Here is a 13280-nt window from a genome sequence, read left to right as displayed (position 1 = left end):
AGATTGAGATGCTGTGGTCCCTCAACAGAGGCACCATCCTCTGAGATCAGATTTTTCTGCTCATTCTCCCAAGTGCAGAGTGATGCTCAAGCCCACAACGGCTGATTTGCCTAACAACTGCTACCCAGCCAGTGCAAAAGGATCAGTGTTAGACCACCCAGAGCATCTTTAGCACCATGACTAGAAGCAACCATGGAATTCCTTTTGTGTTCAGTACTTCGGGGGTTTTTGCTGGGCTTGCCCAGGGAAGGGAGGCAGGGTGCTGATTAACTCCCCTTCCAGGATCACACTAGTCAGCAGGGTGTTGTGGTTAAAAGGACTGTTGGCTTAATAGCTCAAATCTGCATTTCCAGGAAAAAAAAACCCACATGCTTTCCTGCTTGGCAGTACTGACAGGAGCCTGTATTGGAGACCCAGTCTGACCTGACAACACATACCGATTTGGATATTGTAACCATCTCTCTTTTAATAATAAAGCATTAATACCCAACCCCTACCAGGTCATTCTACAGAGCAAAAATCCCTTGGCTACATGGCCAAGCCATTTGTTTTGCTCTAAGCAGGTACCTGCAGACTCGCTGAACATGGGGAACTAGAACTCCTTGAAAAAGTCAAGCACAGGGCCACCAAGATAATTAAGGAAGTGGAACACCTTCCTTTTGAGGACAGGGTGAGGTTGCTCAGGCTCTTTAGCTTGGAGAAGAGGAGACTGAGGGGTGGCCTCATTAATGTTTATAAATATGTGAAGGGAAAGAGTCAGGAGGATGGAGCCAGACTCTTCTCAGTGATGGCCAGTGATAGGACAAGGGGCAATGGGTGCAAGCTGGAGTGTAAGTAATTCCATGTGAATCTAAGGAGAAGCTTTTTCCCTGTGAGGGTGACAGAGCACTGGGACAGGCTGCCCAGAGAGGTTGTGGAGTCTCCTTCTCTGAAGACATTCAAACACTCCTGGATGTGTTCTTGTGTGATTTAGTGTAGGTGATCCTGTACTGGCAGGGATGTGGACTAGGTGATCTTTCGAGCTCCCTTCCAACCCCCAACGTTCTGTGTGATTCTGTGAACTGAGCTGTCACCTTCCTGCAGTCTTCACCAAGGAATTGCCTTCACCCAGGACCCAGCTGGGATGGAGCAGGATCCCACAGGCACTAACACTGCTACATTAACCCAGCCTTGACAGCAGCTCCCAAAAAACCCCTACACACTTACAAGGCAATGTGTCTCAAGCAAGACGGGGGACATGTGGAGCAGGAAGCCAGCAAGCCAGCCTCATCCCTCCCCCAGTATGTGATGCTAGGAACTTGTTGCACGGGTGAGACCAAGACAGTCAGCGACAAGAAAAGTAGTCTTTTATTTCAATTAATATTTCTTGGCATTAGGCAGATATTAAATAACACTGGAATGCACAAGACTATTAACATATCGACAGCAAAAGGGAGGAGGTGTAGCCAAGTCGAGAACAGCAGTGCGAGTCACGTCACCTCGGGGCACTCAAAAGCCATTTAATGCAGCAACCACCAGGAAGTAGGACTCCACTGAGCAATACAAAATGAGGATGAACTCCTTTCAGGCCTTTTGTTAATACGGTAACGTCGGAACGACTGACAGTAAAAATGAACAAATATTCGCATTCAGGAGTTAAACAGAGTGAAATATCCACAAACTGCTAGTCATGCACTTCTTCCCGAACGGCAAGTCGCTAATGCATAAATATCACAAAAAAACAATCTCCAAGATTTGAATAAATCACAGACAACTAGAAGGAACGAAGCTCAGATTCTATTTTTATGCCTTAAATAGATGACCTAAATATTTAAAATTTTACCTCACCATATATATATAATTTATATATATATTAAAAGAAAGTAAAGACCATTAGATAAGTGCAAGCAATTTTCCTCAAAAAGAAAATTGGAACCATGCCCAGGAAAGCTGCTTTTTTTTTTTTTTTTTTTTGCTCTTTTCCTTTTTTTTTTTTAACTTTCTACTCCATTCAGTCCACTTTTTTTTTTTTAAACATAATAATTTCCGAAGCAAAATAAATTACCTACCATCTGCTATGCTGGGTAAAAGTCCTACCTACCATCTTCTCGAGAACTACTACAACATCACTTTCTTACAGACTATAAGTGAAGTGGGAATCTCACCAGCGATTTGAACTCTTTTGTAGCTGCATGTAAACATACCTTCCGATTCACCTTTGAAATGTGTAGAGTGAACTGTAACGTTACGGGGAAGCAGAAACGGAGCTGCCGGAGGAGAGCTGCACTGGTGTTAGTGAGGGGGGTGGAGGGCCGGTTGGCTCGGACGCACACGCATACGCACACGCACACACACACGATCTGGCAATGGGATCTTATCCGCGAGGTGTGGAGGGATGGTTGAGAAGGCATCCGTTTGCGAGCAAAGCTTGAAGGACACAGGCCGAGGTTCTCTGTGCACACTGTCCGCTTTCATCAGAATTGGCTCGCGCTACTGGGGTCGCACTGTAACAACCGCACGATGGAGGGATCGCTCTTGGCACCTTTGATGAACTCTTCCAGCGACAGTTTACCTGAAATGGAGGAAAAAACAAAATGGAAATAAGAATTTAAAAAAAAGAAGTCAGTTGCAGCTGCCATCACCGCTGCAGCTTAAACCCCCCTCCTCACCGAAGCACCATACGTATATTTAATCTATCGCAAAGGCATCGAGGGGAATTTAGTGCAATGCACAGCCGCCAAATCCTACTCAAGCCCTTAAGCCCAGATGCATTTTTCTTCTGCAAAACAATCTAGTACAATAATTGTCATTTTTTCATTTAAAAAGACAGTACCAAAAATAAAAACAACTGTTCTCATACCTATCACTTTGGCAGTTTCTCACATAGAACCGGACTATACTGATGATCTGAAAGGTCCTTTCCAACCAAGACAGTTCTTTGTTTCTATACAAACTACGTGACGCATGGCCGCAAGGTACATGAGCACAGATACGCTTTGAAAATTCTGCTTATATTACCACATCATTTTAAACCTAAATATCCCCAATCTCCCCACTTCTCACTCTTACGGTGTGTGGTGACACGTAGGGCTGAGCAGTGATGGCCTCTCCTGCACCTACAAGGCCAGGCGGCACTCTTGAGGAACCTCATCTAGAGAAAGATGTCCTCCCCCCATGCTGGTGGCGGTGGTGGTATGTTGGACCTTTAAAGGTCCCTCCCAACCCAAACTGCTCTGTGACGGTACGATTCTATGAGCCCAGCTGGGCATACAGGAACAGGACAGGTTTCATGGGGCAAGAAAAGCCAGACTTGGGGGAACCACCCATTGCCACATGTGTTTCCTGAGCGTTTCTGGTTTATACACCTCTGGTTTAGGCCAGATGTACCGACTTGGACAGACCCAGTAACACTCTGCAGCACTGAAAAGGTGATCTCTGGAGAGGTGACCAACAAGGAGCAACTGCCCTGGCACCCCTAGCTCCAAGAGTCCCGTGGCACAGCCCGGCATGGTATGGCAAGGAGGGAAGATCCCAGCTGGTCTCCCAGACCTCATCATGGGGCTCAGGACTAGCCCCCCTGTACAAATGCCATCAGGAGCCTGTGAGCAGATTTTGCCTTGCCTGCTATCACCGGTATTCTCCTGCCCCAGCACTCTGAACCATGGCAGAAATACACCAAAGCAATATCAAACAGAAATGGAACCGTTTTCCGTACAAACCGGAAAATAAACAACCATCTGTGGCATTCCTGACACCATGCCCGGTGACCTCCCATCCACAGAACAAAACCACTTTAATTGTGCTATTTTAGGGCTCTTCACATGTGAGGTCAGGGGGTGAAGTGTTCATTTTGATGAAGTCAAAGGTAAAATACCCGAGGACTTTAGCAAGGCCAGGAATTTGCCCCAGGGGCTGCAGCAGCAGAAGCTAAAATGCAGCCATAAAATTCTGTTAAAAAACAAAAAACCCTTTCTATAAATAAGGTCACATTTTTCCAGGTCTCCATTTCTCAGTGCTAGGTCCAAATCTTTGCTCCCACTGAGCACATCAGGATACAGCTCCTGAATTCAACACAGGCAGCTGCCACCTCGGCTGCTGCTGGGGTCCCAGGCAAAGCTCCACTTCGACTGGGAGGAGAGGAAACGAGTTGGCAGGCTGATGGGCAGAGGATATCGTTCCATCTTGCCTGCACGTTTTTCAAGCCTAAAGCAGTGTGGTAGTTCAGGTGGAGGGGTTGTGACAGGTATGTTATGCTGTCCAATAACTTACCAAGCATCTCCATAACTGTCTTGGGAGCTGTTACATCCCCCTGACACACACACCACAACAAACACTGCAGGACTGCGTGTCACTGTGCATGTATGTACATACGTCACAAACATGCACAGAAAATTAGTCTTATGGACCCAGGGGGATTTTTACTGTCACTCAGTCCCATCCCTGACCTGCATTACTGACAACAAGCCCAGGACTGACACCCTATCACAGGCAACAGGAGCTACACTTTGTGCCTACTTCATGCTACACCAAGAGAAAATCACTGAAAGGCACTGGACTTGGGAGTTTCTGAGGAGCCTTTGCAGGAGGGGATTTATCCATAAAATGTCAGGGAAGAACTGGTGCCCTCCCAGCCCCCTGCAGCAGGAAAGTCTCTGTTCCTCTGTGAACTTATTCACCCTATTTTTTATGGTCCAGAGATGCTCAGTGAGATCAGGCAGAGATCAGAGCTACTGGTGGGGACATCCTGCCCTCTACCCCCAGCCCCCACAATCTGTTTCTGTCAATGCTGGACGAAAACCCCTATTCCTAGAGCCTTGTGAGGGGGTGCCAGTGGGGATCCTACCATCGTTGTTTGTATCCATCTGTCTGAAGATCTTGTCTGTTCGCTTCTCCGGAGTGGATTCGTCTTCCGGCATTTTCATTACTGATGAAACCATTTTGTAGATTGCCTGAGTATTTAAAAAAATATAATAAAAATAATAAGAAAACGATGAAACAATTGATAAAGCATCAAGACCAAGATAGAGAATTTAAGCCTGTAGCAATAAAAAAGGCAGCTAACCCTGTCAGGCAGCTGCAGGACTTCATAAACCAAAGCAAACAGGAATTTCTGACCACAGCTTTTTTTCTTTTTCTTCCCTACATTCATTCACACTTCAAAAGAAGGTTCTGTGCCACTGGGTCAGTTTAACTGGAAGTCGGGGCCTAGAGTAATGTACGAGCAGGACTGAGCTAAAATGCTGGAGGCAGCGGTGTGTAACTTTGTTTTATGCAACCAGGCAAAGCCATCGCCTCTTCGTCTGGCTCTGAACGTGCTCAGTTATGAGGATGCATGTGGGGTGCTGGGTGATTACAGGCAAATATGCCTGAATATGGCTGTGCCCCACACCCCAACCGCTCCCCTCAGTACAGTCCGTGGGCTACAAGCCCCTGGCCTTCAGGAAACAAGGACATGTTACAATCTGGGGGCTGGACTCGATCTCTGGAGGTCCCTTCCAACCCCGAAAATTCTGTGAATTCTACAGACAGCCTTTCATCCAGAGCTCACACTGACTGAGATTTGAAGTTTGAAAGTATTAATTTAGAGATTAATCAGGTCAGTAAAATTTGCATTTAGGGTTTTTTGATCCCCACTACGAAATCCCCAGGGAGAGCTGCAAGATTTTGGCTGCCGGCCAGTCACACAGTGCCCCGTTCATCTCTTGGGCTCTTTCCTCCTTTGTACCTCATCGTGGCCCCCAGTATCCTTTTGGTATGATGTACCTCATCATACCCCACCACGGTCTCCAGTATTCTTTTGGGGACCATGGCCTCAGAAGCCTCCCTGGGGCAGGAGTGCCCCAGCCCAGCACAATCCCCCATCTCCATCTGTCACAGGGTGAAGAACACCACGAATAAAATGTAAAATAGAGAGACAGCGCCTCACCTGCACTATTTCTAGCATTTCCCCACGGCTGATGTACCCGTTGCCGTCCAGGTCGTACATACTAAACGCCCATTTCAGCTTCTGCTCCAGCTTGCCTCGAGAGGTGACGCTCAGGGCGATGATGAATTCCCTAAAGTCAATGGTCCCGTCACCGTTGGTGTCGAAGGTGCGGAAGACGTGCTCCGCAAACTTGGACGCGTCGCCATAGGGGAAAAAATTCGCGTATATTTTTTTGAACTCTTCCACAGTCAAATGGCCCGTCGGGCAATCTTTTAGGAAGCCCTTGTACCACTCCTGCAGCTCGTGGTCTGTGAACTCGGTGTTCTCACGCAGGTCCTGGAGCACCTCGGGGCGCAGCTTGCTGTTCTGCTTCCCCATCCTCTTCTGGATCCGGGTTCAGCGGCTGCAAAGCAAGAAAGAGCATCTGCCTCAGCTCCGGCCCCGCTCAGCAGAGAGGGGCTGGGGGCTGGCAGAGCCCTGTGGGAAATGTCGACCCTGCCCGAGGCAAAGGGGAAGAGGGAAAAAAGGATGCTGTAAATTATTAGGAAAATAACTCGTTTCATCTCGCCTCTTCTCCTCTCCTCTAGCCTCTCCCAGTAACTGGTCAGCTGCAGAAGGACAAGGGAGGTCAGTTTTTTAACACTTATTATTAATCCTTATTATTTGGAAAATAATAATCCTCATTATTTTGTTTCCCTACTACAGTCCCACTCCCCTATCATAAGGCTTGCAATGCCCAGGTCTGGATCCAAACTCCTGACCCACCCCAACAGACTGATCTGCTGCGATGACTGAGTGGATAGGGACAGCAGCAGCAGCAAAGAGTAAAATCCATCTATCCAAAAGTGAAAGCAGGCAGGGACAAAGCAAGTGGCAGGAAGGTCAAGTGGCTTCATGCCAGCTGCATTTGCATCGTCCAGATGCTCTTTGAAACTCCTCGGCTTACGGAGCATCTCCTCTCTCCTCCCGTGACAGCAGCACCGGCACAAGGGGCTTCATCCTTCCCAGCAGATTACAGCCCTCTGCCTCCCTGACAAGCATAGAAGGCTTTTGAAAGCACAATCATTGGCAAAGCAGTGCCTTCCAGGTTTACTGGGGTTTATGCTTTTATATAAGCTTACTCAGTAAGTTCAGTATCCCCCAATGTGGGCAAAAGGGCATTTCAACCTCAGGATTTTATCAGGGTTTCAAGGAGGGGGCTGGGTTTGTCCCCTCCTTTTGACAGTGCCCATGCTGCATGGGTGACTGTGCAAGCAAGACTGCCCAGACATGGGAAAGCTCCTTCAGCAACATGAAAGATGGTCAGTCTACATTTGGGAAACAACAAGGAAGGGGGGGGAAGGTTACCGTGACTCATTTTTTGGTTTCTATCCCTTTGAGCCCCTCATGGCTTCCCAGCAATACCAAACCAAGCTGTCAAGCAAGACGCTGAGCTGCACCTCCCTCCCCAAACTCTGGAGGTTTATTCATAAGCTTTGCACAAAGTCACATCCAAACCCCTGCAACTGGTCCAGCATGAATGACATTTCTCAGCACAGTCTGTTACGCGGCATTAGGCTCGCTTGCAGCTGCTGCAGAAGGCAGGTTAGTAACCAGCCAACACTCAGAAACTGCAAGAGCTGAGCAACAAAGCACCCAGAGGCCGGGAAAAATCTACCAGGGGCTAAGCACCTCCCAGAGAGCAAAAATCTCAGGCATGCACAAAAACCTAAAAAAAAAAACCCCAGCCCCAAATGAAAATGTTAAAGGTCAGCAAAAAAACACGTTGCTCTACAGCAGAGAGATTTTCAACAGCTGAATAAAAGCTCGTTTTATTTGTATTCCACTTAGTCTCTGCGTCGCCTCAGCAATGCAAAAAATCCACATCCTGCTCTGTGGCTTAATGCTCAGAGACAAAAACCAGCCAGCTGCACATCAGTTCAGTGCATCGGGCTCAACAGAAAACTGTGTTGTCATTAGCACTTCTGTTTTCTAGAAAAGCTGCCAATATTTCAGCTTCAAAGCCTTATTTTTGTCCGTGGTTATTGTAGAATTTTCTCCGGGCCCCTGACATACCTCTGCTTGCTCCCAACATGCAGCGATGCTACAGCTCCTGGTCCTTGCCAGCATCATCCCTAGGAGACCACTGGGCTGCCCTCCAGTTAAACCACTAACTCCCAGCTGCTCCTGCTGCCTTTCCATCTTTGAATCTTCCCTGCTCCAGATACTCATCCTTGCTGTGCCAAGGGCAGAAAACACGACATTCTACTCTGCTGCAGTCAATTTTCAGAAAACAGTGGCTTGGAGCAAATCACTGATCGACCGCTGTCCTTTTTTGTTTTTAAGAGCAGAAATTGTATCACTGCATTTCTGTCCTTGGGTGAGGAGGTGCCTCTGGGTCCCATCCTTCAGTGACTCCATTTGGCTTCATCATGCCCAGTCCAAACCCAGTCCCTGGCTCGCTGGCAGCTGTCGCAGACATCCCCGGGAGAGGGGCTGGAGGAGCAGCGGGGCCACCTTAATGCAAGAGCTGGACTTGAAGCAGATACAAACTCAGCTGTCATCATGCAAGGGGTTGGGGAGCACATGGTAAAACCTCCAACTAGTTAAAAGAGGCTCGAAAAGGTTTAATGCCGTTGCTCACTTCTCCTATAATACCTTTATTATTTCTGTTCCTTTAAAAATAGAGGCCCCTAGACAACCGAGAGGTAAGACGTGAACTTCATTTATTACATTTCACTGCTTCTACCAGCAGTAAGATATATCCTGTCATTTGGACAGGATGCTCATTTAACATCAGCATCAAAAGCTTTATATTCAGTCTTTATAAAGCAGTCTTTGTATTCAACAAATTATAGGTTATTTCAACCCTTCCTTCTCTTTTACATCGTTTTATACCAGAGAAGTAACATGCAAGGCTCTGAACACAACCCTTTTTTGCATATAAAGCTTTTTTAAAGGCTTCACAAAGTATTCAACCCAAATATAACCCTGCAGTTGTTGGAACCGATTTGTGAGGAATAATTAAATAAGTAACATTAACATTAATTTATTGAAGCCCATCTAAAAAAATGGCTTTGATATAACTTGTGATCTCAGGTAGCTCCTCCAAAATGAAATGCCTAAATATCTCATTAATCATGATAGCAACCCCTGCTGCTGGCATCCAACTGACACTTCATTCGATTGCTATAAAATGCTTTCATCAAATCACTTTCCAGAGCCTCAGCAGCTGATTTAGCCACAAGACCACTGGGAGGATGGCTGCTAATGGAAATCACAGGGAGCGGGTCTGGGATGCTCCGGTCACTCCTGTGATTAGGGCTGTGGGGTGGTTTTTTAACAAGCTTGTACCAGCCAAATCCTGACTGCAGTGAGCATAGAAGGCAAAGGACCTTGCTCCCAACGTTGCCCCAGGCAGCCAGCAGAGACCTAACTCCAAAACAGCCTGCCTGTCCCTCATTTCCCACCACACCAGCGTGGATCCCAGGGAAGCGATGCCATGCACGCTGCAGCGAAGTCCGTCCCTGCTTCGCAGAAGCGCTCAGAGCATCTGGCGCTGCCACGGCAGTAACAAAAATAATCACAGGAATGCTCTTGAGGTGATCAGACAAGGAAAAGCTTGGAAGTATAACTGCAGACCAGCAGACTTCACAAGTAATACCGCTGCTCATGAATGCAATCTCAGTCATGCAAAGCTCAAACAGGGGGAAATGCAGATGAGTTTTTGTTCCAGCTTCACACCAAAGTTTCTGTTACAATTACGTGGTGCTGCTGGCTGCCTGTGACAGACCAGGCTCGAAACCGAGACGCCAGAGGACTGCTGCCTGAATCTATCTGTCTGTCTAGGCTCACCAGAATTAAGGAATAATCTCACAGCAAAAGCTTAGCAATGAGAAAAAAAAAGGTCTTTTACCGAGGCCAAGACGCACACTGGTTATGCAGCACGATGGTGAGTAACTGTAGTCACTCCAGAACCGCTAAAGTAGCAATTCTGTGTTTTTACCAACAGATGGACTAGTTGTCAGCATCCACACGCTCAAGCATTTGAAATACTTGTAAGAAAGCTAAGTACATCCTACTTTCTCAGGAACTCTCTGGCAGCCATCAGTTACTGAAGGTAGAAGCATTCTCAAAGCATGGAAGACACAAAGCCAGAGACCAGCCCAGCGTTTTCACTGCAAAGCTTCCGAAGGCAACCACCCTCCCCTTGAACTGAACTCCTGGTGGGATCCTCTTAGCGCATCAGTTACGGCTGCAAAAGGAGTAATGAGTCCTTAGAGCGGCTCTTCCTTGTGTGATTCCCCCTTGGATACCGATTTACTGTTAATAGAAACAGGAGAATTGATGAAATGCCTGTCTATAGGACAGAGGTGCTCTCCAGCAGAGAAAGTCAGTGGACAGAGAAATAGAATGAATAATCTTTATATTACCTGAGCCATCTGCTTTGCAGGGGGACATCCAGCCCCATTTCTCTCGCAGTGCTCACTCATAAAACAGCACAAGTGTGTCTGAGATCTGTTATGGTCCTGAAGCTGCAGCACGCTGCCGCTGGGACTCCGGGAGCCCAAAGCAAACAAGCAGCATAAGCCAGGCAACAGATACAGTTCCACGTTGGTGTGAAATGCAAGAGCCACTCCCATAGGGGCAGAGGACTTTTTTTTTTTATTAAAACACCTAAAGCATCAGATCTGATACTGATGCCTTGGGGTCCAGAAGGAGAGACAAAAGGATTTAGCCCATGGAGGTCTCATGAGCATCACATTAAGTAAGGATTTGCTTGGAAACATTATTTTACAGTGATGGTGGTCAAATACTGGCATAGGTTACCCAGAGAAGCTATGAAGTCTCTGTCCTTGGAGATACTGAAAACTCAGCTGGACACGGTCCTGAGCAATCTGCTCCAGCTGACCCAGCAGCGAGGGTGGACTGCACGATTTCAAGAGGGCCCTACCAACATCAAACATTTTGTGAAATAGCCTCCATACCCTTTTTCCAACAGCCAGGTGAAGACAAGAGCCATGAGGAGGTCCTGATCCCCTGGGGCAATTCAGCAACCGCAGTGCCTTGTTCTGAGGATGTATTTTTTCAATGGTTGATCCTTGTATTAGAAAAAAACAACCACAAAACCCCACCAGTGGTGCAAATAAAAGCCTTGTTGACTGAAGATCTGTGATGCACACTTCAGAAACACACCCTTGGGGAAAAATGTTTTGGGCTTTGGTAGCACCAGGGCTCACCAATTCGGTCAACTCTTGGTTAAGAAGCCTCCAGCTCCTGTAGGCCCAACAGCAAGAAGGAGACAGGCTCTTGGGCACCCCAGTTAGCAGCAAATGCCAGGTAGTAAGAACAGATCATGTAGAAATAGGCTGTAAAATGGGTTTGTAGCAACATCCTCTGGCCAGTGCTTTGCCCACGGCTGGTCAACAGCCCTGATCTGAAGTGTGAAGGGAAATGTGCAATTACATGGGCCTGGGACAGATAATGAACTCCGGAGTAAAGAGCAGATTTCGTTACATGTTTTAATGCCAGTATCCTAAGCAACGAGCATTGCAATAGAGAAGGCACAGGATATACAAATACGTTGCTATAGATATCTGGTCCTGCCTGGTAAACTCGTGAACTTCTTTCCTGCCCTGCGGCAAAAGCAGCGCCAACGGTCACGGACCAGCTACCGCAGCGCCCGCTTCACCTTTACGACGCTGCAGGCTCAGGGCCAAAAACTAACACCTTCTGATAAAGTCTGAAGTGCAACAAGAAGAATCTCCACCTCTTGAAAAGTTTATAATAGAAGGAGCAAGACAAAAGAGGAACCTCCATCAATAACATGGTGAAATATTTGAACCCTGCAGGAATGCTGCAGGGTCTGAGATGCGAAAGGCCGGTGTCGAGAGGAGCCGAAGCTCCTTCCTGCACTGCTTTCGGGGAAACAGAAACGAAACCTGATGAGCAAAGAACAAGCCATATTAAATAAATGAACAAAAGGGCTTTTTACCTTTCTCACTTTCAATGACTGCTCATGCTTCTATTTAAATAAGCAATGTTGCTCACTTGCAACTTATTTTCAAGTTTGATCCTTTTTCAGAAGTTCATTTAAAAAATGGGCAAAGGGGAAGGATCACCACCTGTATCACCCACACTTTCAGTTCCTGAATATCCAATAGTAATTCAGGTATGTATACGAACACCCTTCCAAAAGGCTCAGTGAATTGTTAACAAACCTCGAGCCCTGGGATGAACTTACAGAGCTTACTCTTACTTACAGAGTAAGCTCTATAAGTTCATCCATAAACACGTACCCGGGAACTGTGTAGTGTTGAAAACTGGATCCTGTGTCTGGGATGAAAACCCATTATAGATAAGCACCTACCCACAGCTCGCAAAAGAAAGATAAAATTACAAAGGCTCCAGTCCAGCAAACAGCTATGTGAGAGGAATATTTCCAGGCTGGCACATTAATTTCATCAAGTCAGCTGCAAGGGCTGAAACCTAAGAGATTCACTTACAGGTCTCTGGATTGCTCATGTCTACTGAAGCCACTTTACCTGGGATTATATTCCTGATTTACAGAGAAAAATCAATTAGTCTCTGACACCAAGCCTCAACGCTTTAACTTGAGAACCATTTTCTGCTGGCACCATCGGTGTGTGGTGAAGGGGCATTTGCAGCTGAGAGCTGCAGCATCCTCCCAGCCACAACCAGCCGGGGCAGGCTGGTACCTGCTGCGCCCACCAACGCCGACCTCTATCACCAGGAGACGAGAGTTTGCCATCGAGAGAACGGTTACCAACTAACTGCAAAGAAACAAAAGAACCACGAAACACCCCCAAACATTCACAAACAGTGGCTATGAGAGGAAAAAACCTGCTTTTCTGTTTGGGCCAGACAAGTTGTGGTTCCCAGGGAGCTCTCTGAAATGTTCCCCAGCTCAGGGAGGAGAGCTTATTACTGAAAAGGGCAAATATTCCCAATGCAATAAGGAAAGTACAGAAATATTTCAAGTAAATTAGGAAATTGGGTTAATTTGGGTGGGAGCAGATTAGGCAGCAATGCAGCTTGTGATTGCAGACAGGAAAAGAAAATCACAAGTGGTTTTTCCTTGCCTCCTCCCTTTGCCCTTTCCTTTTGATTTTGTTAAAAGTGAAACCAAGGGAGAAGCAGCCAGCCCTATTTTGTCCTCAGACACTGGGAAAAGTTAGCAAGGATTCAACAAAAAAATAACATCACAGTCTGTTTACACAACATTCCAGAGTAAGGAAAACATGCCGGCACCATGTCTCAGTGCACAAGGTCTTGTTCTGAGAAGGTTGGGTTGCGTGAGGGAAACCCCACCTCATGCCCACTGAAGATACTGTTGTGATACACGGGTTTAAATAAAGCCCTGTGAGTGCAGGCC

At 46.9% G+C, this 13280-nt stretch overlaps 1 protein-coding gene across 1 annotated transcript in view; it reads right to left on the bottom strand.

The window, feature by feature from the left end:
• Positions 1 to 1335: 1335 nt before the first annotated feature.
• HPCAL1 (hippocalcin like 1) overlaps positions 1336 to 13280 on the bottom strand; it is a 49163-nt gene continuing 37218 nt past the window's right edge. Inside the window, exons 2-4 of the mRNA XM_084260992.1 lie at positions 5906 to 6308; positions 4823 to 4928; positions 1336 to 2551 (exon numbers count right to left, since the gene is read on the bottom strand). Coding sequence (XP_084117118.1) covers positions 2454 to 2551; positions 4823 to 4928; positions 5906 to 6283 — 582 coding nt within the window. The 5' untranslated portion in view covers positions 6284 to 6308 and the 3' untranslated portion in view covers positions 1336 to 2453. The remainder of the gene's footprint in view (positions 2552 to 4822; positions 4929 to 5905; positions 6309 to 13280) is intronic.

The sequence above is a fragment of the Gallinula chloropus genome (assembly GCF_964237585.1).
Source record: "Gallinula chloropus genome assembly, chromosome: 3".
Classification (NCBI taxonomy): Eukaryota; Metazoa; Chordata; class Aves; order Gruiformes; family Rallidae; genus Gallinula; species Gallinula chloropus.
The sequence above is the reverse complement of the archived record's forward strand: the minus strand, read 5'-3'. Positions and strand labels throughout refer to the sequence as shown.